General features: G+C 40.8%; 1 protein-coding gene across 2 annotated transcripts; it reads right to left on the bottom strand.

Moving 5' to 3' along the window:
- Nucleotides 1-185: 185 nt before the first annotated feature.
- slc16a5a (solute carrier family 16 member 5a) lies at nucleotides 186-27,188 on the bottom strand. 2 transcript variants are annotated; one of them, XM_085285321.1, is made up of 5 exons: nucleotides 26,998-27,185; nucleotides 19,559-20,027; nucleotides 16,483-16,626; nucleotides 14,561-15,400; nucleotides 186-5,498 (listed from the first exon to the last, which is right to left on the bottom strand). In XM_085285321.1, exons 2-5 carry the CDS (start codon nucleotides 19,923-19,925, stop codon nucleotides 5,227-5,229), a joined length of 1,623 nt encoding a protein of 540 aa, XP_085141447.1. In that variant the 5' UTR covers nucleotides 19,926-20,027; nucleotides 26,998-27,185; the 3' UTR covers nucleotides 186-5,226. The 2 variants fall into 2 exon arrangements, with proteins under 2 accessions (XP_085141447.1, XP_085141448.1); XM_085285322.1 differs by having other exon boundaries at nucleotides 5,232-5,446; nucleotides 26,998-27,188.
- Nucleotides 27,189-27,958: the final 770 nt, after the last annotated feature.

Consider the following 27,958-nt stretch of genomic DNA (forward strand, 5'->3'; position numbering starts at 1 on the left):
GGAGCTTAAATCCCTCTCAAACCTTTTTCAGTATACTTCAAATAAATACGCACCAATATTATGTGTACTAATAAAAAATAAGAAGAACATTAGTTCTCAGTCTGAGAGGCTGTGTTTTATTCTCCAATAATAACCGAGGCACGTAAAAATACATAAAATTAAAAAAAAATCCCAAGAGACATCTCTGATATTCAAACATTTATTTTCCAGAATCATAATATATAAATAAAGAATTTATAATAAAGTTATTTGAATTAAAGCAAGACAAGCATCTAAAAATTACTAAAATCCTCTGTTGGTGCTTACATCTTTGTTTACTGCAATACAGTTTATACCTGAAAAGTGTATTCAATACTCTGTTATAATAGCTTGTACTTGTAGTGTGAGCTGTGATCAGCGCCTTTGAAATATTCCTTCGAAGAAATGTTTCAAATGTCTGACATGAAAAGCGAAACCATCTGCTTCTTTGTTTCTGAAAGCACGTGAAATTATCAGTGTGGGTAATTTTTACGAAACACGGCAGCTATGTAAAAAGGCACTGTTGCATTGAGGAATGAAAAGCAAGCACAAGAAAAGAAAAACATCATTAATTCACTGCTATTACAGTACATGTTAAATTGCTATATATGACTCTGAAGTGCAGGCAACAATTTTCTAGGTCCATGTTGAGTGAACCAAACAGCTCAGCAAGGTGGGAAGAAAATGTATGATTCTTCTTAGAAGCCAAAAATAATAAAGTAATATATCGTTTACTACACCTTGTTAAAATTCCCTCTGAGGTCTAAGCACCTCTAAACACAAAGCTCCTGTTTATTCCTGAAATGCAGAATCTGGGTCATTTCTCACCATCGATGATGACTTAGACCTCACAGGGCTATCAGTCTGCTTTCCTTTTCATCTTTATCATTCCTGAAACGAACCAACCACTAACAAGAATAAAAGCAACAATAAATTCATGCTACAAGTCTGATATAGCTCCACTGTTTCACAGTTCATTCATTGCCACGAGTATGTATTCATCCGCAGCTGAAAATAGACCCAAACAAATACGGTACTTACTCCCGCTAAAAAACAAACATTTCATTAAAAAGAAAAGAAAAAAAAAAAAAACGACAGCAGTGATTCGGCGCTTTCTACGAACAAAACCGGACTTGTAAAGTATAGTTGTGGTTTATTTTAAAAGATATAAATTTTGAGTTTCGCTCAGACCGCTCCTGGTAATTAGCTTTTAAACAAGCTGAACATAATCGGTATGGCTGTTCTCCAGGTTGGCAATGCCGGCATGTGATGCTGCAGTAAGTAATCAGTTGTTATCAAACACGAGACTGAGTACGGGATGCATTGAACTTAAATTTAATAAGGCAGAGGCTTTAATATTGGGAACTGTGTGTTTATCAGTGTTTTTGTGCTGTACAGACATAAATCAGGTGAGCACTGACCAACAGGTGCGGCTTCTCAAGAGTTATTTTGGCACAGCCAACACCAACAAAGGTCTAACCTTAAAATGATTTAGATGAATGAAAGGCTGGAGTTACAGCAGGACACATGAACACCATGTCAGGCACTGCACATCATGTAAACTGAATAACTGCACATAAATTTCAAAAATTCTTAAACTTCACATGCTGTGGAAATATCCTGACTTCCTGCCTTTCCTGTGATAGTTTCCAGTGAATAAGTGAAGGAGAATAGATGGAGTTTTTCAATACAGCTGAAATATAGCTAAAGTGGCAACTGATAAAACAGTTGCGTGCGCAAACCAATAACGCATTAAACTGAGGTGTTGTTTAAATTTTCATCCATTCATTTATTTTCTTAATCACTTATCAAAGTACACCTTCTACAGGTCACCACAAACTCACATTCAGAGCTACAGCCTTTTTTTATTTAGCACCAGTCATGTTTAAAAGTATTCACACCCCTGAAATTATCTGCCTTAAACCATAAAAGTGTCACGACACTCTGCTGTGCAGCTTTCGCTTAGTTTCACTGACACGGAAGGGCATTAAAGCGCTTCACGCCCCTGTTTACTCTGGATTAGGTATCAGTGATAAAAATGTGTGAGCGACAGGTCTGACTGTGCTGTTCACATTGCCATTAAAGTACACGGTGTTCAGTAATCTGTGGGTACTTTACGAAAAAACATGAAGTCCAAATGTGAAAAGCTTTTCTATGATTGTTAACATCAATGTGTATAGTGCAGTCTGCTGGCTTAATCCTCAGGCTATAACAAATTGTTGGTTTTGGTCTTTTAAGATGTCTTTATAATGTCATAAGTACAAAATAAAAACAACCCTGATCCATTAAAGGGGACCTATTCTGCTCATTTCTGGCTCCTTATTTTTATTCTTTTACTCTCCCAGAGTAGCTTTGCATGATTCACAATTCAAAATAATCCTCATTTATCTTAGTGGGCTTTTCTGCTGCCCCTCAGCTCATCCTCTGTCTCAAACCAGGTGTTTTAATTCCTCTCCTGGTAAGCCAACTTTCTACTGATTGGCTGGAAACTGAAGTGGGTGGGGCTTCTATGCTCAAACCCGCAACTCAGTTCTTGAGACTACTTTCAGGCTATCCCCTCTAACATCATACTTAAAGTAGAAATGGTGTTTCCCACAGAATAAAAATCTATTCTTGGTTTTGTTGAGAAAGAGGTGAAAGGACGCCGTCCTAAACTGATAAATAAATAATATCAATCACACTTTGAGATAGAGGTGGGCGATAGAAACGATATACGATAGAAACAATATAAATTTGGCCAAGATAGATGTAGGATGCAGCTGAGTTTTGGACCCAGATTACTCCGCGAAGCTCCTCACTACAGCAGCCGTAATGCTCTGACAATCCATCAAGCAGTGCGGCTTACCAAAGTTGTACTAAAACATTTTTAACAGATTTCTGCAGCCAAAATCGGTTCGAGGTCAGTAAGCACAACCAGAATTCATACATAAGGCACACTCTCGATTTTAAGTGTGCCTTATAGTGTGGAAAATACGTTATACAGAAGAAAAGAATATATCGTGATATACATAGTTACCGCACATGCTTCAAATTATATCGCGATATGAATTTTAGGCCATATTGCCCAGCCCTACTTTGAGACATTAAATACCGAGCCATCACCTGGCTCTCAAGAAAGTTCCTCATCCCACAGAGGAATGGTCTACAAAGAGGCGCCCACACAGAAAGCAGAGACTGAGAAATTGAGTGACGTCGAGCGACTTCTTGTGAAGTTTAACTTTGCGGTCAATGATTAAAGCAACTGCTGAGACAAGAGTGAGAATGCAGAATAGACTGATACGAGAGGTGATAGACGCAGTAGGTGGACAGAAGTGCTGAGCCACCTACACATTATACCTACAGGAGCTGCTAGATGCCGTGAAGCTCCTGGTGCACAGCTGTTGTGCTGATGTTAATGCCAGGGAGGTTTGGAGCTCGCAGTATATGCCTCAGCACCCAGCAACCCCATTCTGTAACTGTACGTGGTCACATGGCTGAGCTGCTGTGGTTCCTAAAGTTTTCCACTTTGCAATTATATCACCTAAACTTGACTGTGGAATAGTTAGGAAGGAATCTTGTTACAGGACAACTCTGGAGTGCACTGAGCTCATTCTTTCACAAATGTTTGTGAAAGCAGACTGCATGACTGGGTGCTTGATTTTATGCACCTGTGGCAAAGCAGGGCCCATAAACTCTACATTAGAGAGTTACCTAGGCAAACAGAGCGAATGTCCTCTAGTGACCAACTGTCGACTAGAGCTGCCCCTCGGGGCTGTGAAAGAGCTCCAGAGCAGAACTAGTACCAACCTCCTGTCAGAATAATGCTTTGACCAGCTTGCCTGTAGAGAAAGGACTAGAGCTAGCTGTTTAACAGCGATTGAAATGTCAAAATAAGAGTGAGGGGCTTGATAGTGATGTTAGATGGCTGTAAAAATAAAAAAAATAATTGCAACATATACCTGTGTTGCACACCCAAGTGAAGTCTAGGTGTGGGAAACACTGTTCGAAAGATCTGGATGAAACTCAAATCTTTTGGTCATTGGTTTTGGCTGTATTTAACAACTATTCACCACTGTAACATGACAGGAAATAGAAAAAAACATAACATGTCCCTCTTGATAAGGCCTCACTAGGTTGCTGCACCACAATGTTTCCCACTGATATTACTGCACCGTCCCCTTCCTTTCTGTTTCAAAGCTCAAGAGTATCTACTCTCTGTGCCTCTAAGCTCATCGTACACTAACACACCATTGAGAAAAAAAAAAACTGTTCCAGCAAACAACTACTAAAGATTTGATTTCTCTAATGAGGGATTATGTACGTATCTTGGCTTATTAGAGTGATATACCTCATGTGTGATAGATTGTGTAGATAAAATCAGCAGCATTTGACAATAAACAGTACAATCACGTCGTGGTTTTTAAGTGCACATCTCTTGATGCAACCTTGGTCAAACAGTGCAAACTCTTCGTTAGGGATGGGTACCGGTAGGTTCTGACATAAACGGTAGTAACCAGACCGAAAAGCAGCGCACATTTCGGTGCTTTTTTTTCTGAGCTGTGATACACTTCTTCTCTGCGTGAGTAGCTTAACGTTGTTCGTGTGTAATTTACGTTGAGTAGGCTAACCACGTTATTACATTAATGCATGTAAGGTGAACTAGCAAACATCATCATAGCTACATGCGGCTGTCTTCTTGTTTGATGGCAGATACTCCCTTCACCCTGGCCAAAAAGGCTAAAATGACCAAAGAAAAAGTGGAAAACAGTTAAACATTTTTTTGGACAAAGTTTGTGTTTTTTTCCATTGTTTAAGCACTGCTTCCAGCCAAGAGTGATACCATATATGCCCTATAGCTGCAGAAAAGGCTAACATTGTTATCTTTTTACAAAAAACCAGCTAAACATGAGAGGTTTTTGGACCAATTTTGTGTTCTCCATTCTTTAAGCACCGGTTTGAGCACCGTTTAAGCACCGGCACCGTTTCAAAAGTACCGGTTTGGCACCGGTATCGGATAAAACCTAAACGATACCCATCCCTACTCTTCGTACTATTTGTTCTGACTTTTATGGTGCTCCAGATGTTAGGATGTGTGGCATCTTTCAGAAAAATAAACCTCGACACATCTGACGCACCAGGCAAGCGGCCGCAAATATTAGGAATCATTTGCAGAACAGTCTGACCGAAGGTGTGACGTGTGCTAAAAGGTGACACACAGTGTAAGCAGGTTCAGACGCTGGTGATATACTCCGCCCCGTTAGCTGAGGCCTTGTCTTTATCTCCCTCTGTGGACACGCTGCTGTATTGGCAACCAGGAACGATGTCAATCGTAGGTGCCGCCGAGTCGGGAGCCGTGGGTGGCTTCACCTGATTCAGCGCCTTCCTCTCCTTTTTATCCAGCCAGCAAAACGACACCATAAGGAACACGGCGGATGAGGCAACAACGGCACTGCAGGCAAAAAAAACATGGAAATAGTGGCCCGTTCTGTCAACCAGGATTCCTGGAAATAAAGAAAACATCAACAGTGTCAGCATTTTGACTCATGATAGCTTCTCGTCAGAGACGTCCAGAAATCCTTGGCGGTTTTTCTTGGCTAAATCTGTTGTACTAATCTTGCTTCATAGTGCAGTCCTCATAAGCGCAAACCTGTGGAAAATCACTGACCCAGAGCTTACATTTGTCATCCCCAGGGCAACTGTGGCTACAACTGTAGCTTGACTCCACCAGTGTGTGAATGTGAGAGTGAATGAATAGTGGAATTGTAAAGCGCTTTGAGGGCCCCGAAAAGCGCTATATAAATGCAATCCATTATTATTATTATTAGGGCCCGAGCACCGAGAGTGCGAAGGCCCTATTGTATCTGCTCCGTTTCTTATTATTATTATTATTATTATTATTATTATTATTATTATTATTCAGGCGAAACAAGGGCCTTTTTGAGGGCCTAAACATGCTCAAAAACTCATGAAATTTTGCACACATGCCAGGTCTGGTGAAAAATTTTGTATTTTAATGGTTTTACATATGAGCACTGGGAAATGGCTCTAGAGCGCCACCTATGCCTTGTTAAATGCAGCCCTACGACCACATCGTTTGAGCTACATGTATGAAATTTGGCACACATATGTATCATGCCAAGACGAACAAAAAAGTCAGTGGGCCCATTGACGCAAACCCAACAGGAAGTCCGCCATTTGGAAGAGAAGGTGACATTTTGGCTCTAATTTTGCCATTTCCATGCCTCGAACTTTTGCGAACTCCTCCTTGGGGTTTGATTTCATAACCTTCATATTTGGTCAGTGTGAACTACACCCTTGTGCCATGTTAAATTGCGGAGCTTTTGAGTTTTCACAATACTATGAGGCCGTGGCGCCATGGCGAATTTCGATGACTCGCCATGAAAATCTTATTGCCTCTCATTTTGTCATACATTTTCTGACCTTGACCAAAGTGAACACATATGATAAGGCTCCACCCCTGAACATATTTCAACTGCCATATTTGACATGAAGGACAGCGCCACCTAGTGGGAACAGGAAATGTCATGTTTTACACTTTGGGGTACAGTATAGTGATGGGTGACATCTGCAGCCTCAAATTTCTCCAGGAAAGCCTTAAGGAGTTGGTCTTGGGTTACAGTGAAAACTGTGACTTTTCGCAAAAGGGTGTGACCCCAGCGGCGTGGCGAACTTTGATGTCACGCCATGAAGAAACAAATTAGTATAACTCAATGAAATCCAGTCTGATCAGTACCAGACTTTACAGGCATGATGTCAGACCCGCCCTGAACAGATTGATGTGCTTATTGTCGGAGATACGGACAGCGCCACCTAGTGGCAACAGGAAATGTCATGGCTTTAATTTTGTTGTACTGATTTTCACAGGTTCATCTTGGCCACCTCAAAAGCGGTGAATATCACCATCAGTCCCTCGTGATGCTTCAGTGCAAAAATTGTGACTTTAAACTGAACGGCGCACCCTGGTGGCAATGCTGTTCAACATGAAAGATGAAGTGGCTTTTGAGGGGCTTGGAAAGTTTATAGAGGCTTGAAATTTGGCACACACCCCCAAATGGATGAAGGCTTTGTTGTCATATGATCATTTTCATTGAATAGCGCGAAATTGCTCCACAGCGCCCCCTACAAAGTTTCAAAATATCAGCCCCTGCTCTGTGTTTTATCTATGAGTCTGAAACTTGGTAAGCTCATGGAAGATATTAAGATGTACAAAAAAGTCTCTTGGAGCAATATCCCAAATCCAACAGGAAGTCAGCCATTTTAAAATTCATGTGTAATTTTGGCGACATTTTCCCCTCTTTTCAGGCTTCATACTTTGACGAACTCCTCCAAGGGATTTCATCAGATTGGACCGATCTGAAGTTTGTGGAATCTAAAGACCTTTGTGATGTTAAATTGCGAAGCTTTTTACGTTCAGGGAAACGGGGTGGTCATGGCGGCACTTAGAGTTTCAATCACTCGCCAAAAAGCAGTAATCTGCTGTCACTCAAAAACACAATATCCAATCTCTCCCAAACGTCGCAGGTGTGATGAGACTCGAGCTCGGAAATGTTTGTTATGCCATTTGTCAGTAATAGTTAGAGCGCCACCTAGTGGGACGACTATAATCATGGTTCAATGAGATGAAATGTTAGCTGGTGGTTAAATGCATGAATTCCATCAATGTGACATCACATTGGACATGCTGGTTTTAGGTGTTGGGCGTGGCTCGACACGCCAGGGTGCGAGGGCCCTCATAACGCTGCTTGCAGCTTTAATTATTATTATTATTATTCACCCCAAACAAGGGCCTTTTTGAGGGCCTAAACATGCTCAAAAACTCATGAAATTTTGCACACATGCCAGGTCTGGTGAAAAATTTTGTATTTTAATGGTTTTACATATGAGCACTGGGAAATGGCTCTACAGCGCCACCTATGCCTTGTTAAATGCAGCCCTACGACCACATCGTTTGAGCTACATGTATGAAATTTGGCACACATGTGTATCATGCCAAGACGAACAAAAAAGTCTGTGGGCCCATTGACGCAAACCCAACAGGAAGTCCGCCATTTGGAAGAGAAGGTGACATTTTGGCTCTAATTTTGCCATTTCCATGCCTCGAAATTTTGCGAACTCCTCCTTGGGATTTGGTCCTATAAGCTTCAAATTTGGACAGTGTCAACTACACCCTTGTGCCATGTTAAATTGCGGAGCTTTTGAGTTTTCACAATACTATGAGGCCGTGGCGCCATGGCGAATTTCGATGACTCGCCATGAAAATCTTATTGCCTCTCATTTTGTCATACATTTTCTGACCTTGACCAAAGTGAACACATATGATAAGGCTCCACCCCTGAACATATTTCAACTGCCATATTTGACACCAGGTACAGCGCCACCTAGTGGGAACAGGAAATGTCATGTTTTACACTTTGGGGTACAGTATTGTGATGGGTGACATCTGCAGCCTCAAATTTCTCCAGGAAAGCCTTAAGGAGTTGGTCTTGGGTTACAGTGAAAACTGTGACTTTTCACGAAAGGGTGTGACCCCAGCAGCATGGCGAACTTTGATGTCACGCCATGAAGAAACAAATTAGTATAACTCAATGAAATCCAGTCTGATCAGTACCAGACTTTACAGGCATGATGTCAGACCCGCCCTGAACAGATTGATGTGCCCATTGTCGGAAATACGGACAGCGCCACCTAGTGGCAACAGGAAATGTCATGGCTTTAATTTTGTTGTACTGATTTTCACAGGTTCATCGTGGCCACCTCAAAAGCGGTGAATATCAACATCAGTCCCTCGTGATGCTTCAGTGCAAAAATTGTGACTTTAAACTGAACGGCGCACCCTGGTGGTAACGCGGTTCACCATGAAAGATGAAGTGGCTTTTGAGGGGCTTGGAAAGTTTATAGAGGCTTGAAATTTGGCACACACCTCCAAATGGATGAACGCTTTGTTGGCATGTGATCATTTTCATTGAATAGCGCAAAATGGCTCCACAGCGCCCCCTACAATATTTCAAAACATCAGCCCCTGCTCTGTGTTTCATCTATGAGTCTGACACTTGGTAAGCTTGTGTAAGATATCAAGATGTACAAAAAAGTCTCTTGGAGCAATATCCCAAATCCAACAGGAAGTCAGCCATTTTAAAATTAATGTGTAATTTTGATGACATTTTCCCCCCTTTTCAGGCCTCATACTTTGACGAACTCCTCCAAGGGATTTCATCATATTGAAGCATTCTTCAGTGTGTAGAATCTAAAGACCTTTGTGATGTTAAATTGCGAAGCTTTTTCCGTTCAGGGAAACGGGGTGGTCATGGCGGCACGTAGAGTTTCAATCACTCGCAAAAAGCAGTAATCTGCTGTCACTAAAAAACACAATGTCCAATCTCTCCCAAAGGTCGCAGGTGTGATGAGACTCGAGCTTGGAAATGTTTGTTATGCTATTTGTCAATAATGGTTAGAGCGCCACCTAGTGGCATGACTATAATCCTGGTTGAATAAGATGAAATGTTAGCTGGTGATTAAAAGCATGAAATCCATCAATGTGACATCAGATCGGACGTGCCGGTTTGAGGTGTTGGCAGTGGCTCGACACGCCGGGGTGCGAGGGCCCTCATAACGCTGCTTGCAGCTTTAATTAGGGCCCGAGCACCGAGAGTGCGAAGGCCCTATTGTATCTGCTCCGTTTCTTATTATTATTATTAGGGCCCGAGCACCGAGAGTGCGAAGGCCCTATTGTATCTGCTGCGTTTCTTATTATTATTATTATTATTATTAGGGCCCGAGCACTGAGAGTGCTAAGGCCCTATTGTATCTGCTCCGTTTCTTATTATTATTATTATTATTATTCACCCCAAACAAGGGCCTTTTTGAGGGCCTAAACATGCTCAAAAACTCATGAAATTTTGCACACATGCCAGGTTTGGTGAAAAATTTTGTATTTTAATGGTTTTACATATGAGCACTGGGAAATGGCTCTACAGCGCCACCTATGCCTTGTTAAATGCAGCCCTACGACCACATGGTTTGAGCTACATGTATGAAATTTGGCACACATGTGTATCATGCCAAGACGAACAAAAAAGTCTGTGGGTCCATTGACGCAAACCCAACAGGAAGTCCGCCATTTGGAAGAGAAGGTGACATTTTGGCTCTAATTTTGCCATTTCCATGCCTCGAACTTTAACGAACTCCTCCTTGGGATTTGGTCCTATAAGCTTCAAATTTGGACAGTGTCAACTACACCCTTGTGCCATGTTAAATTGCGGAGCTTTTGAGTTTTCACAATACCATGAGGCCGTGGCGCCATGGCGAATTTTGATGACTCGCCATGAAAATCTTATTGCCTCTCATTCTGTTATACATGTTCCGATCTGGACCAAAGAGCACACATATGATAAGGCTCCACCCCTGAACATATTTCAACTGCCATATTTGACATCAAGGACAGCGCCACCTAGTGGGAACAGGAAATGTCATGTTTTACACTTTGGGGTACAGTATTGTGATGGGTGACATCTGCAGCCTCAAATTTCTCCAGGAAAGCCTTAAGGAGTTGGTCTTGGGTTACAGTGAAAACTGTGAGTTTTCGCCAAAGGGTGTGACCCCAGCAGCATGGCGAACTTTGATGTCACGCCATGAAGAAACAAATTAGTATAACTCAATGAAATCCAGTCTGATCAGTACCAGACTTTACAGGCATGATGTCAGACCCGCCCTGAACAGATTGATATGCCCATTGTCGGAAATACGGACAGCGCCACCTAGTGGCAACAGGAAATGTCATGGCTTTAACTTTGTTGTACTGATTTTCACAGGTTGATCGTGGCCACCTCAAAAGCGGTGAATATCACCATCAGTCCCTCGTGATGCTTCAGTGCAAAAATTGTGACTTTAAACTGAACGGCGCACCCTGGTGGCAACGCGGTTCATCATGAAAGATGAAGTGGCTTTTGAGGGGCTTGGAAAGTTTATAGAGGCTTGAAATTTGGCACACACCTCCAAATGGATGAAGGCTTTGTTGGCATGTGATCATTTTCATTGAATAGCGCGAAATGGCTCCACAGCGCCCCCTACAATATTTCAAAACCACAGCCCCTGCTCTGTGTTCTATGTATGATTCTGAAACCTGGTAAGCTTATAGGAGATATCAAGATGTACAAAAAAGTCTCTTGGAGCAATATCCCAAATCCAACAGGAAGTCAGCCATTTTAAAATTAATGTGTAATTTTGATGACATTTTCCCCCCTTTTCAGGCCTCATACTTTGACGAACTCCTCCAAGGGATTTCATCATATTGAAGCATTCTTCAGTGTGTAGAATCTAAAGACCTTTGTGATGTTAAATTGCGAAGCTTTTTCCGTTCAGGGAAACGGGGTGGTCATGGCGGCACGTAGAGTTTCAATCACTCGCAAAAAGCAGTAATCTGCTGTCACTAAAAAACACAATGTCCAATCTCTCCCAAAGGTCGCAGGTGTGATGAGACTCGAGCTTGGAAATGTTTGTTATGCTATTTGTCAATAATGGTTAGAGCGCCACCTAGTGGCATGACTATAATCCTGGTTGAATAAGATGAAATGTTAGCTGGTGATTAAAAGCATGAAATCCATCAATGTGACATCACATCGGACGTGCCGGTTTGAGTTGTTGGCAGTGGCTCGACGTGCCGGGGGTGCGAGGGCCCTCATAACGCTGCTTGCAGCTTTAATTATTATTATTATTATTAGAGGTCAGTGTGATATTTGTTCACAGGCAAGTTCTCTATTCAAATCAGCATAATATATTCTGACTCCACCAAAAAAAAAGAAAAAGAAAAAAAAGACATCTTTTCAAACTGTGTTTATCTTCCATAACCGTGACCTCGGAAAATCCTTTTCCCCGTTATAATCAGCAGCACATCAGGTCAGATGTACAAGCAACATAATCCTGCCGTGACTTGTCTCTGTGGTTATGTCACTGTTCAGCTGGAGAAGCAGCCAGATAAACAGTCTAAGCATAACTGTCATCTGAGACGAAAGCAGCCCTGAGAGGGAGAGGAAGCCTCTGCCCTTTTCTCACTCTGCTGCAGCTCGAGCTCGCTTCTCCACTGAGAAGAACAAACTGTTTTTTTCTCTGTGCTAAACGGCCTCAACACCCTGCAGTGCCGCCTCCTCCTTCATTTCAGCCGTTCACATAACACACATGTGAAAACATGTGCACTGAAGCGTATGCAATCACACATGAAGGCTTTACTTTTTTGTTTTTTTATAGGTTGAACCAGATAAAAGGAAAAGATGAGTATGGAGCAGGAATTTAGATGGAGCTGGATTAATATTGACTTGCTGGCTTTTAAACTGACTTATCTACAGCAACAAAGCTCTGCCACTGATCAATAGAGGTCAGTGCACTGTAACTTGATAAGAAACATGAGGATAGATGAAAAAAATAACCATAAAGAAACAACCTGGTGCAAAAAATGGATGAAAATTCACCAAAGACTCAAACTATCATGTTTTTGTCATATGTTTGAGTTTGCGTTCTTTTGGCCTCCACTTTTATTTTGAAAGTATTTCTGCCACGAGATTAACTAATTAGAGAGACGAGTTTTCAGTACAGTGCTCTTTTAGCCTGGCTTGATCTTAAGCTGAACTGTTAACCTGGTCTGGAGTTGTGGTTTAAAATCATCGGCAAACTACGAATCACTAATGCTTTTCCGCAGCATCACGCACCTGTGTGAGTGGAGCACCTGTGCTACCCATCATATATTTTATATTTTTTACAGATCTTCATTATCTGATCATTTCTCTGACTGAAGTAGGCGGCGCTGAATCTGTCCGTTTAGTGAAAGAAAACAGCTAAATGATGCCTGAATTACAAACTTTTATGTGAATATAGAGTGAAGCAGTCGGCATGATAATCGCTCATTCTTACGGGAGTTTTATTTTTTGTCAAATCAGCTTCTGCCAGGAAAGCCTGGCTATGTTGAATTTGCTTCACCCCTCAGATCGGGGTTTGATGATGTTTCTGTGGCGTTTCTGGTTCTTGTGTCTGGTTTCTCCACCTTTTCTAATCTGAGTGTGCTTATCTAATCTTATGTTTACCTTTGTTAGAGTTTCTCTTTATGCTTCTGCCGTTACCCAGCCTCATTGTCATTTGACATTTGGATTGTTTCCATGCCTGTATTGAGCAACACATTTACTTCATCAAACGCACCTTTTGTTGTTACACCTGCCCTGTCTGAACTATGATACTGGTTACCTGGGAATAACTGAGCCTGCTTAACCTCCTAGGACCTGGCGTCCACATATGTGGACATCACATTTTGGGTTATTTAGACCAAAATACTCTATTTTGCTGTACAAGGGCCTGATATCCACTTACGAGGACATTATACTGCTACTGTTCTATCAAAATTTTAAATTTTAGCCATATGTGGCTCTTATTTTTCATAAAAACAAAAATAAGGTAAAAAAAAAAAAAAAAAATCTGGTAATTCTTTGTTTTTACATTCATCAGACCCCAATATGCCAAAATATCAAAGAGAAATTAAAAATGCATGCCGTGGAAGAGTTCGGGTCTTAGGAGGTTAAGACCAACTGATTTTTATATCACATTTTCCAGACAGACCAGATTCAGATTTCGTCATGTGTTGCATCTAACCATAACAGTTTCATTTTTAATTTCAAAAGGAAGGTCACATTTAGGCCACTGTTGAGCGGCCCACTGTTGAGCGGCCCACTGTTGAGCGGCCCACTGTTGAGCGGCCCACTGTTGAGCGGCCCACTGTTGATTGGTCAGTTTTAGAAAGATATGTTTGATTTTGTAGCCTGTTGGTCTTTTTTTTTTTTCTCGAAATCCATTTTAAACTAAGCAATAACTTTAAGTGACGTGAAGTCCTGAGAAAGGCCAAAGTGGGTATGAAAGGACTTTTAAGTCACTGAAGATAAACTTCTATAGAAAGTATTTTCCCCTTTTTTGGCAACTTGTAAACAGTCATGCATTTTTGGCATTGCTCCATCACTCAGACTCTTACTGGTAAAGGTCTCAAGTTGTTATGAGGCTCCAGCAGCCAAACAAAAAGGTGTCAGAGTCCTTCCTTTTGTTTGTCTGGAATATATACTACACAAAGTTCACAGTAACACAAAGAGGAAATACTTTCTGTCTACCTGAGACCATAAATTAGCTTCAGTCTGAAGGTTTAATTGTATTAACAGGGCTTTGGATTTTCTCCCCATCCCTTATACTATGGTGCTCTTAGATGGAATCTCCTTAGGGCCAGTATAAACCTGAGCAAACCTGTTCCAGAGTTCATGAGGTTGCCTTGAAGTCCCTGAAAAAATTTAAGCCAATCCTTTAAGCAGCTCTTTAGCTGTTCCCCCAGTCCCATACATCATGCAAAATCTAAGCCAGTGATGCAGAAAACATGAAGAGAGACTACAGGCAAAAATTATTTTGCATATTTATACCTCCAGGGTTTTTACTGGCTTTATGGTTATGGTTTCATGGGATAAAAAAGTGTGACCTACATTCTCTTCACATCTCTCACTCATGATAATATCTATATTTCCTTTACCTGCCAGTGGAGGCCCAATGAGCAGCGTGACACTCTCCATGACAGCAAGGAGGCCAAGGGCTGAGGGAAAGCAGCTCATCTCCACTACATCCATGAGGACAGTAAACATCAGGGAGCCCACCACGCTCATGGAAAGCCCGTAGATCACCACGTAAGCCAGCAGTACATGGAAGCTGGGCCCGATGCAGCAGATGCTGTTACTGAGCCCATTGACAAGCAAAGCTGCAGAAAACACGTAAACGTGTCGCCCTTTGAACCATGGCATGTTAAAGACGATGCCAAACGGTGGCCGCACCACGATGTTGACGATCCCCAGGATGGACAGCAGGTACGCAGCCTGACTCGGCTCCATGTCATTTGCTGTGGCGTAGGGAACCAGATACACCAGAGGTACCACAAACCCGAGCATCGTCCACGTGATGCCGATGGAGTACACGCGGTAGCGCAAGTTATTGCAGAACTGATTGAAGGCCATGTGTTTGCTCAGGAAAGCTAACATGGAGCTCCAAATCGTCCTCACCCTCCCTTTTTTCTTGCTCTCACTATTCTCATCTGGCGGAGGAGGTCCGTGGTTCATCAGCGGCTGGCCACGATGCCTTTTGGGCTGGAGGGGCCTCATCACAGCTCCACACACACAGCAGTTCAGCAGGACGGCCCCCAGAATGAGAAAACTTCCTCTCCAACCGTACTCTGTATGGAGGTAGTTTCCCAGGACAGGCAGAGCGCACAGTCCCAAGGCGGTCCCCGTGGAGGACATGGCGTTGGCAAATACACGGCGACGCACAAAGTAGTGTCCCAGGATTGTCACAGCTGGTTGGAAGCTGAAGCAGAAACCAAGACCTGAAACAATGAAAGATGAGTGACATTTTTATTATCAGCGATAGTGCTAATGGATTATAAAGTATAAATGTAGAAAAGTTCTATTATGTTTAATCTATCCTGAGTAACACTAAATGTTTTTTGCTAATGCTTTTATTTTTATTCTATTATTTTTATTATTCTAAATTTGTCAGACCTCCCTTCAAGGTAACCTCCTTGTGCACCTCTGGACAACAGCTGGTAGAAGTCATGTACTGACCATTGTGAGACCATGTGCGGTGATTTAACTGCAAACCTCAAACTAAAACATTTAGCTTTCATTTTTAGGATTAGGGCACGTGATGAGAACTTATACTCCAGCTATGACAAAGCCTGAAGTGTAGTTCATTAGGACAGAAACATGACCAGGAAACATGGTTACATGAGCAACCTCGGTTCTATGAAACCATATTCCACTATGGAAAGCATGTTTTATCTTAGACCATTTATTTAGTTTAAGACAAATACTTTCAGAGATGGTCCACCAACCTCTTATATCATATTCTGGCCCCAGACAAGTCACTCAACATCTGTGCTACTATACAGATCTGACTTACTGCGAATTCGTCCACTCCCAGAAAATTAAATCATGATGAAAGGTTTATATTTTGAAACACTTGCAGATGCATAAGTCCAAGAGGAAAGACATGGAAGTAGTCCAGAGGTACCTTGGGTAAGGCTTCTCCTTTTATGCAGGGAGTACCAATGATAACATTTTAAAAAAATAAGATAAAGCAGTAAAATTTTTGTATCTGTATCTTTATGAGTTTACCACAAAAATGAACAGCCACAACTATGGAAATTAGACCAAGGCTGTTATGAAGTGAAATTAGAGTTTTAACTTCTTTTGAATGTCTGTATGTCAAATTTAAGTGATATAAAAGATGTAATGATGCATTTACAGTTGTCCAAAATCTGTCTGCTTTGGTCTACAACAACCAAACAAATATTCGGCACAGCTGAACTCTACCTGTGCCTGCCCTTTGATGCTCGGCAGGTAGCTGTGTGTACCCATGGCAATGAAATGTGTGCTGGGATAATAAATCTACTGAGTGCTTGCTGACCTGTAATGACCCCGGCGGTGATGTAAAGCTCAGTGATTGACTGGGTAAATGAGCTGGCAGCCATTCCAAGCCCGCTCAGGACCCCTCCCAACATGATTGTCGCTCGGCAGCCAAGTTTCTCCACCAACATGCTACAAAAGGGACCTGTGGATCAAATTTAATGCTCTTAGTTTAATACCAGAACCCGAGTGGGCAAAGGCCTTAATCCTCCAGCACATTTCACATAACTTGTAATCTGCACCGACTGGATGACCTTCAAAAGAACCGAACATATGACTGAAAATATGTCTGCTCATTCATTTACACTGTGCACATAATGACACATCTGTTTCTTACTCACCTGCCTGCCAGTGAGATTAGATTTCATCTTACACTACCTTTTGTGTGTAGATTTCTCAATCTCTAACACATCATCCTGACTCACCTGCCTGCCATGAAAAAAATCTCACTGTGTATACTTGAAAGCTTGAGCAAATATAGCAGTGTACACTGTTTAAAGGTCACTAACAGGGGTGTCAAATTTAACACGGCCTATCTCTGTTGTTAAACAGCAGATCTGCTAGATATTAATGGGGGAAAATCACTGAACTAACATGTTTAAAACTTCAGTTTTTGCGCCATTAAAAAAAAATTTAATCACGCTATTCTTTATCAGAATCTTTTAGACTGTGTTTATTCTAAAGTTACAGTTTTAATAACTCATGAATCACTTCTTAAGCTCACAAATCAGGCCTGGGACAAGGCTCCCTCATGCAATTTACTGGAGATAAACCTAAGCCTGTCCAATTAGCTCTGAGCCTCTAAAAAAGCTAAAAGTCTGCACAAGTCACATCTTGACTGTTTGAATAGAAATGGATGCGAAAAAACAAAACAACTATTATTGTGTACATCTTAGACCAAAACATACATTTACCTCTGGTTTGTTCAGAGCAGCATTAAAGGATGAGTCTGACATTACTGCATAACATCCTCATCGTAAACCTTAAAAAATAAACTTGAAGTGCTGCTGTGTTAAAGCTTTCCCAAGCCCATATTTTTCTGATGTGTATCAAATGGCATTTTTATGCTCTAGTTCTGCTTTTACATTTCATAAATAACATAAAAGCTAATTTCCTCTTCATCAAAAGCTCCTGTATTGTTGATCTCGTTGTTATCGGTCAATCTAATATTGCCACATACAACAATTATCACTATCTGTATGGGTTTTTTAAAGATTCATTATAAATCCCGATTATTTTGACTAGCTTATATATTATGTTCATTTTACTATCCCCCCGTGAAAGGGATGTTACGTTCTGTGTCTGCGTTTTGTTCAATGCATGTCGCCTGTTCATACTTAACAGTCATCGTGATGTAATGTTGTTCGAGTAAACAGTAAACGTGTGAGGACTTTAAATGGCCCTTATGAAGGGTTTTTGCTAATAGTGTGCTGTATTTTCAGAAAATGGAAGGAAGAAGTTTGAAGGAGAGGAACTTAAGTTGCATAGGAGTGCACTTAAACAGGCAGTTACCAGTTGTTCAGGTGTTGTAGGCCACAGGCTGCTTCTGATCAAACGCTCGCATATAATTGCATTTTATACTGAATGTGTGAACTCTTCCCTCATCTCAAATAAAAACTATGATGCTTATTACTTTTTTTTGATAAATGTTGTTGAAATTTATTTGGGAGTGAAGAAATTGTAAAGAGGAGGAACTTTATCCAACCATTGCGATAACACTGAGATAAACCATGGGCTGATTTCCACTATCTTTTTATTCTAGCATTTTAAATATTGACAGTTCAAAACTTATAAGACAGATAAGAAGTTGCACTATGTGCACCCGCTCATCACATAAAACTTATTTCTAATCTTTCTAATGAAGAAAGGACTCTTGGACATAGATAAAGGACCATAATCCTTCCAACTTGTGTTACCAGGGGTTAAATCTCCAAACTAATCTCCGTTTTTGGATGGATTTAAAAGGAAGCCAACAGAATAAGAATAATTGTGTGACGCCTTCTTGTCATAAATCTACAATCTGCGGATATGAAAATGATGAAGATATGAAGATCAGAAATAAAAAAAGTGCTATAATTTGGTCCCTGATTTTAGTCTCTGTCTCTCAGTTTTGGCCCCTGTGGATGGATTCCTCCACCTAACAGCTGTGGGTTGATTTGCTTTATACCCGATCCATCTGTATACAGGATTAAGGATGATATATACAGACTTCTATAGTTTTATAATGTCATACTCATAGTAAATCTACTTTGGATGGATACAACATTATGGCTTATTACCAACATCCCTATGGAGAATATAACTGAGATTTATACTTCTAGTACCTCGCTGTTGAGTTTTTGTTGGACCTCTCTGACCCGTTTGGCCTGGGGGTGCAAAAAGAGAATGTAAAATGTGGGTGATGTCACTGTGGCTATATTTATAATTTATATACAGTACATTTTATTCTTGGTAACCAGTGTCTATCATGACCCTACACAGTACAGAGAGGATCACGGTAAATAATAAGTCAACAGTAATATCTTCTGAAAGTCAGGAAACATTAGACCTTAGATAATCATGCCAGACTAAGTACGTCAGTTTAGTTTTGTTTAACTGCTATTAAAAGTGACAATTTATTGCTAAATCAGCTATTTTAAACTAATCTAATAAATCTGAAAGTTTTGATTTATGATAGGATGAGCTTCTTTTGAGTTTTACTTTTCATCAGCACAGGAATGAAGACTTCAGAAGGAAAATAGCCACTCTAAGGTTTGCATTATTTCTTCTGTCAATGAAACACTTGAGGCTGTGGGAAATGACAGGACTGCAGCTTCTCATGGAATAACCTTTAAATCAACATCACACAGCAAGACAGGTTAAAGCATCCTCAGTTTCTCTCTCTATCTGGTTTCATACTTTCCCTGAACAATAACAGCAACTGCAAACTAAAAACTACCCTCAGGCCAGGGGGCATTAAAGGGCAACTTCAGTAGTATGGTAAATTCTAGTTATTATTCTCTTAAATTACACCAAAATGAGTAAATTAGGCTTGGAAAAACTTGGGTCTGGTTTATTTCCTGGTCTTCTAGCTTTACCTCCTGCATGAAGCGCTGACGTCATGATGGAGGGCACCCAGGAGGTTTCGCTGTTGGTTGCGTGGAACTCATTCTGCAAGTCAGTGTAGAAGATTCCCACGCAGGAGGGAAATGCCAGTGTCAAAGCCAGGACAAGTATAGTGGAAACCAGCACCATCCAGCCCCAGCCGCCATCTGGAGCTTCGACTGCTCCTGTTACAGCCACGGATACTCGGCGCCCTCCTTCCTGTCCCCTCTCCTCCAATTCACAATCATCGGCCTCCTGGATTTTCTCATGGTCTATACCGTTGGCCTGCTGGAAGATCTTGGAGGCCTCCGAGTGGAGGATGCGATCACTCGTCCCGCTGATTCCATTTCTCTGAGTCATTTTCTGCTTGGCAGTTCAGGCAAGGCTCCTGTGTTAGTTCTGGAGGGTGTGTGATTGCACTTGCTGTCCATGTCACTGAAACTGCTGTAACCTTTATAGACCCTATAATCAAAAAAAACCAAACAACATGTCAGGTATAATCGTGAGTGGTTTTCATTAGAAGTAAGGTTAAACTTTGGCACTAGTTGGACTATCTAAATAACCGACAGACATACTGTGCTGATCTCCATGTGATTTAAACCAGAGCCCAACTGATACATAATTTTCAAGCTCGATACCTATATTTGGTGTTTTATAAATCTGATACCTGTATTTTTTTTATCTTACTAAAATAATGTGATAATGCATTTAAAAATCAATTAATTTTACTATCACAACAAGTTGTGGATTACACCTTTATGTTTAGCCTAACTTGACTCGGCTGATTTCTTAAACACCTTAACAGGGAGATGCTCATATTTCTTACTTTTAAAATTTTCATTTATCAGCCAACAAATAAAAATTATTTGCTGATACTGATTTATTGGTGTCCAAAATATCTATTAGGCTATGATTTAAATGATTTTAACAAACAGCACCTTTTACACCTTGCTAACTAAGCTAGGTAGCATTATCTGATAACTTCAGCACTCCACCCTAGAGCTCAATTGTGGTCACTTTGGTTAATAACAAAGAACAATAAAAATGCAGCAGTCCACACTTTATAGTGGCTCCAACCATGTTTTAAACAAAGTCTTAAGAGTTTAAAGTGAAATGACAGGAAAGATTAAGAAATATAGCATTTATGTTCACCTCAGGATAAAGTCCAAGCAATATTAATACATGTTAGCATGCTAACAAGCTAAACAAAAAAATAAAACATTCAAACACTAAACAGGTCTAATATTGAATATCATTCTGCAAAATGCTATACTGTACTATACTTAAGAGATAACAAAGCTATTTAATTAGATGACAAGTCAAAACCTGAAACAGTAGTCAAAATAAACAAATGAATAGCCTCTCAGCTAAAAAGCTAAGCATCTTTATTGAGTTTGTTCTAACAAGCTAACCCTCATTGTTGTGTTTGTATTAGCATGCTGACGAGCATCCTAGCAAGCTAAGGTGCTTCTTTCAGTTGGTGGTTTAAACATACTGAATTTAATTAATAGCCCTATTATCATAGTAACCACCATGCTAGCAAGCTAAGCGGCTTCATTAAGATCCCTTTATAAAGTTAAACTTCATTACAGGACACATGGGCATGTTTACAAACATCAAACAAACAACTTTAGCCTTGGTAAAGTTTTAACAAAGGGTTTTGAGGTTGTTCATCGCATTTTAACTGAACACTGTTCCAGAGGTTTTAAAGTTCAGCCAAGTCATCTTTATTTCTAAAGCAGCAACACTGACCAAAGTGGGGAACATAGAAATAAAAATACATGAGAATAGAAAAGAAAATATTAAAAACAGAATTAAAATACCAACACAAAATAAAAACAAAATGCCAATTAAATCTCATCAATATTAGTGCTTTTAAAACTTAATTGAACCCATATTTACCTCAAACCACTGTTGAAAAGGTACGGAGCCCCGAAGGGGACATGGGAGGAAAAAAACATTAAGACGCAAAACTTTTGCGAGATTTCGCAAAAGTTTCATACATCTCTGAAAACGTCGGAGCACTTTTGCAAATATGTGATGTCTTGTAAACCGAGCAGATATCTGACGTTTACACAACTACATTCACGTCTCAAAATATCTTAAAAGTGTATTTTGTGACCCAGAAAGAGTAATATTACAACTAAGTAGCTGCCGCCATTGTTGGAATTCAAAAAGTTTTGCGAGAACTTTTGCGAGATCTCGCAAAAGTCAGTCTTAATTTTTTTTTCTCCCATGTCCCCTGCAGGGCTCCGTAAAAAGGTAAACTGTCTGCTGTAATTTTACTCACTTTGCTCTGACCCTAAAGGACTCACAAAATGCCAGCAGAGCCAAGGTTATAAACACAAGGAAATCAGACAATGACTCTTTATTAAAACAGGTAATCAGTTACGGAAAACCAGGGGAATGTCCGAGTTATAATAACCTCACTGGCTGGAATCAAGGTTTGTACATCCTGAAATAAAGGAAATTAAACTTGGCAACGCATAACAGCCGACAGACGGGTGACTGTTGTGTTGCCACAATCATTAGGAATGATTTAGCTGCAGTCATGAATCATCCCATGATTTCTCCTGTGTGCAGAATGAAAGCCCCCACGGGACTACAGCGTCTACATTTCCAGTTAAAGGCTTTCACTTATCAGCATTTCAAAATAAGTTTAGACTGTGAGCGCACTGACAAAAGACGGGTCAAAAAGGTTGAGGGACAAACGTGGCATGGAAAGGGAGACTTAAGTTTACACTAACATGAACTCACGCAAACCTTTGAATGAATAGCCCTATTTTACTGTAAGTACCCTGGCAAAACATTTCCCAAAGATACAATTTCCAGCTGTGTCAACTACAAAGCAGAGAAATATCTTCACGGATTCAAAGGAGCTTGCAAAGAAAAGCGTCTGGACTTCTTTAAGTTGCTTGAAGACGTTTCACCTCTCATCCGAGAAGCTTCTTCAGTTCTAAGGTCAAATGGTGGAGAGTCCCAGATATAAACCTAGTGGGAGTAACCCCCCACAGAGGGACAAAAGGACCCCCTGATGATCCTCTAATCGCCTGAGCCAAGGTGGGAAACTGGGTGTGGGTCCCAATCAGCCAGAGTTTCGGGTGAGTTCATTGTGAAACCTGGCCCCACCTTATCATGCGAATTCCTGAGGTCAGCTGGCCCAGGATGTGAGTGGGCGTTAAGGCGTCTGGGAAGGGATCTCAAAACTGGATTATAGATGGCAGAGAGTTGGTGTCGTAAACCCCCGCCTCTGTTCAAAGATGGTCGCTCACAGTGGACATAGATGGCTTCTTTCACTCCTCTTTCAAACCATCTGTCCTCTCTGTCCAAAATGTGAACATTGGCATCCTCGAAAGAGTGTCCTTTATCCTTAAGATGCAGATGGACTGCTGAGTCTTGTCCTGTGGAGGTGGCTCTTCTGTGTTGTGCCATGCGCTTGTGAAGTGGCTGTTTGTGAAGTGGCTTAGAACTGAAGAAGCTTCTCGGATGAGGTGTGAAACGTCTTCAAGCAACTTAAAGAAGTCCAGACGCTTTTCTTTGCAAGCTCCTTTGACTACGATGACCTGGATGACTGAGAACCTTCACAGACATCTTCACGGATTGTATTCCCAACTCACGTGGACACAATTTTGCACCTTTACAGTACTGCAACTATAACTTTAAGTTTTAAGTGGATGTTGTTACCTAAAGGCAGGGGTGTCAATCATTAACTAAAATGAGTTTGACATCCCTGCATCAACGGCATCGAAAGTCATCACCCTCTGGTTCCACTCGCTTTAATAAGCCATGATAACTAGCCTAACCACCAGTGTGCTATGCAAACAGAAATTTGCACATTACAACCACTTACCATTGAAGCTGGTAACTAGGGGTGGGTTTTGGTAATCGATTTATCGATTAAAATCAATTCTGGCTTGGATAACATGATATTGATTCATTAAATCCTGAATCGATTTTTTAATATAAATTTATTTTGCCCAAAATGCCAGAATCTCAGGTGAAACCTAACAAAATTTCAACAACCACCAATCAGCTAAAACAGTAAATGAGAGCAGGAACTGCACAAAGACGTAAACACAAAGCGCAGATCCGCAGATCAGAATCAGTGAGATGTCGCCTTTCTCACCCGACGGCAGGGACACGGTCGAGGCTGAAAGCCGACAGCTCGCCGATTCTGATGTTTTGGCGGCTCCGCGCTTTGTGTTTACGTCATTTTTTCGCTGATTCTAAAGCTGTTAGTTTTATCTCTCTCCAAACAATACTGACTGAACCAGCAGCAAAAGAAGATCCAAACTACGCTTCACATAAACATCGTCATGAATTCACTCTGACCTTTGCTGTTTTGCTTCTACCACGATAAAAATCACACTTTATGCACAGCTCTCCCTCTCTCTCTCACACACACAGTACACTTCAAGAACAGTTTCCCGTCTAAAAATCTGTTTTCTGCATTATTTGCTTGCTTGTTACGCACAAGTCTACCGTAATTTACAGCGCTGTCGGCCGCTGTTTTTTTCCCTTTTACTTACTTCCGAAAAGAAAACCTAATTTCTGCTGTTCAATGGGCTACTGAACAAATTTAAACTTTTTAAAATTATGCAAAATGCTTAGCAGTGTCTCTGATAAAACCTCTGTAACTTCAGAGGTAATGTTCATAAGTTGATTAATGTGTTTCTTTCGTTTTTGATGTACTGCAGAATATTTTTTATAAAATCCCAGGCAAAGAAAATCACCTTCATGTTTTTCTGTGTTTTATCTTCAGCTGCTTTGACACAAAGGCATGTGCTGTGATGCTCACACCTTTGATAAAGTCTTGCGAGTGTCAGCTTCCTTTTTATAGATACAAAAATATGTAAATGTACTGATCTGAATTATAACATTTCTGACTGTCTGAGGCAAAATTTCCCAGATTTAAATCGAATCAATTGAATCGAATCGTGGATCAAATCGATTCGGGACCTTGTGAATCGGAATTGAATCGATTCTAGAAATCAGTGACGATACCGAGCCCTACTGGTAACCCTGATCAGCTTGTTATAATGCCCAGACCACCCACCTAAGCATTATTCCAGACCTTGCACCTGTTAAGAATAACATTAAATGTTGCTTAGCCACCTTCTGTGAAGGTAAAGACTAAAGGGTTTGTTGAGACCCTTCTAACCCCTTCACATAACTGTAAAACAACAGGACATTATACACTCATACAGCAACTCAATCACAAGCCAGTAAAAGGTTTATTCTCCTTTGTCACTCTAATGTGGACAATGTTTTAAAAAGTGAACATTTTGTTTTATTCGGTGACACCTGAAATGTTTTTTCCATTGGGTAAATGATCACTTTGAAAGAAAGAATTGTAGCAAAATAGCTAAACTTAGCTGTATTCACATTACAGCTAAGTTACAATGTTCAATTAATGTTACAATGGTCCATTAATGTAGATATCTAATCTGCCAATCAGTTGACAGATATGCAATGCATTAACAGTGTGTTTCTGGATAAGTCAGAAAATTTTAGTGGAGCATGCCCTTCACTCGAATTTTCCACTAGTAAAGAGACCAGCAGACCAACATATAGTTAGCACACATAGTTAGCATTCCAAGATGGCGGCACTGAACGTAAACAGTGTAAACCGTGCCAAAACTGTTAACTCTGAATCTGTACAGTCATTGTTGTGTATTTTTGACTTACTAAGCCATATGCAGAGCACTGACCAGGCTCTATCTGTGAATTTGATTTTTACGTGCAAAAAAATAAGTATTATGCTATAAGTTTCCTGAAACTTGGGAGTGACGCCACTCCCAAGTTCCAATATCCAAGTTCCGAGGTATCTGGAATGTGGCAATAGGCATGTAGATAAGGTCAAGACAAACCACTGAAGTTCAAACTGGGCATCAGAATGGCGAAGAAAGGTGATTTATGTGCTGGGATTTTCAAGAGGACCATCTGCAGGTTTACAGATAATTATCCCAAAAAGAGAAAATAGCCAGTGAGTGGTACTTCTCTGGGAGAATTTGCCCTGTTGTCACGCTTGCTAGGGAAGAAAGTGAGGCTCAGTTTGAGATCTCAAACTGGTTTCTTGAACATTACAAGGACTTTACTGTACCATGACGTCCCCATTGTCCCCAGATCTCAATTGGAAAACGCACCTTGGGATGTGGTGAAACAGGAAAGTTGCATCACAGAGCCGACAAATCTGCAGCGACGGTGTGATGCTATCGAGTCAACATGAACTAACATCTCTGAGGAATGTTTGCAGCACCTTGTCAAATCTCGTGTCTGAGGATAAAACGGGTTTAAGAACAACTATTACTGATAAAGTTGCCACTGATTTACCTTAGTCAAACATAACTTTGGTGGTAGCTTTCTGACTTCTCGACTATAACAAAACCTTAAACTAAATAACTGACTCTGACAGTTAGACATTTGATTTATTGTTGATATCACTTTCAGGGTTAGCACACAGCGGTTCCTTTTTTTTAACCCAGGAAGCTACATCGCTCTTTTAGAGTTCAGTACTATTGTACTTTGGTTTTAGCTCTGTGACGCGGAGCTAAAAGTTAGGCATGCTTTGAACAACTATGCAAAACCGGCGTCTATGCAGCTTTTGTTTGAGTAGTGAAGTCACCCACAGGGAAATTCAGAGCTTCTGTCACTTAATTTATGATGAAAATGTATGTCAAGAAAAACAAAAATCAGACCCCAGGGAACAATTTAACACACATATGTTGTTGTTTGTTTTTATTATGAGGGAGACATGCTTCAGCTCCTTACGTCTCCTCCTGTGTTTTCCCCTATAAAGTGTACATGTCTCTCTTTCTGAGTGGGTGAAAATGAAAGGTCTGACATCCTGTTTCCCCGTTTTCATTCTTTGCACACTGCACAGCTGCCTGCAGATACTCTACACATCTCATGACTGTAGCTGGAGGTGTCTGAAAGGAGGGGAAGCAAATATTAGGAGAATAATCTGGAGTTTTTTCCCTTTTTTTGAGCAGCTGATTAGAGATGCTGAGCAGCTGATCTTTCATGTGGGACAGCCCACGGAGAGGATGGCAGCGCTTCCTAACTGTCACTCAGTGCATTTAATATTAACGTATCTCTGTATATATACTCATCAGACTCAAATTGAATTTCCCCTTGCTCCACATTTCATCTGCATTAAAATGCGTACTTCCCCCCGACACACACACACATTCACCCACGTGGCAGCTCGTCATTTTTCGTCTTATTTATGGCAGGAAAGCATTTCTAAAGCATATCTAGAGCTCAGACCCCATCGAAATGGCTCAAATGTTCCTTTAATATGCTTTGTTCCCTTCTGTGTAACAGACAGGCGAATATTCCTAACATCCAGCACTTTCGCAGCAAGGAGGAAGCGATTTAAACATCAGCCTCTCCCGTGAATTTCTACACAAACATAAAAGCCGTTACTCGCCTTGTTTTTGAGCCGATTCTGGTCGTCCGTGTCCGGGTTTTTACGGCAGCTCCACGGGCGCCGTCTCTCCACGGTGACTGTCGGAGGAGCAGCAGCAGTCCGCGGGTGTGCTCGTCACGGAGATCCTCAGTCCGTGGGCGGAGACAGCAGCAGGGTGGGATGCGAGCTGCGCAGGCCCCAGCTGCTACACCGATGTTTGTGTGTTTGTGCCAAAGTGATATCTGGTGTTTCTATGTGTAATGTGTGTCTTTATTTATATTGTTAATAGACTTTAGTGAACAGGGTTTACAAAGGGGCTATATCTACAATAAAGAAGTTACCTGTTTTGGAATTATCTACATGACCGCGTTATTGTACCCAAATTATAATCAATTTAGTCCATGTTTGGACACTTAAAATATCTTCATAGAACGATTGTTATATTTGTTATATTTCTGCTACCCTCGTGGCCTCACACTTAAAGGGGGGGGGGGGGGGGGTTAATGTCAGTGAGATTTTTAAAATGGATAAATAAAGAAGTCAGTTTGCCAAAAACGGTGTGGCTTCTACCTGTCTCAGGGGATTTGCTGATTTCACGTATGAGGGCTATATTAGACATATATTTCACATATTACAGGCCAAAGGGTGATTTATAGCAGTTTAAAAACCAGAAATCACTTTTTTTTTGGCAAATGATCATCTTTTGGCACAGGAGATTGCTTACTCTGGCTGTGCTGCACCTTACTTATGACGTTCTGTTTACTTTTTAAACCTTAAAAATTCTAACTGCACTACATCACCTAACTCTGGTTAATGCAATTGTATCACACCTTTTGCTCTTGCACGAATTGCTGATAATTGAAACATCCTTCAATGTTGAGCTCGAAGAGTTTTCTTCTTCTTTGGCCATGTTCTCTCAATAATGCACACCTTTTGTTTGTTGCTTACTTTTCCCGTTTCTTTTATTGACAGCAACACCGGA

This window comes from Mchenga conophoros, linkage group LG8, assembly GCF_057382185.1.
Source record: "Mchenga conophoros isolate Kocher_MC1m ecotype Shallow Benthic linkage group LG8, M_conophoros_male_GT1.1, whole genome shotgun sequence".
Taxonomy (NCBI): Eukaryota; Metazoa; Chordata; class Actinopteri; order Cichliformes; family Cichlidae; genus Mchenga; species Mchenga conophoros.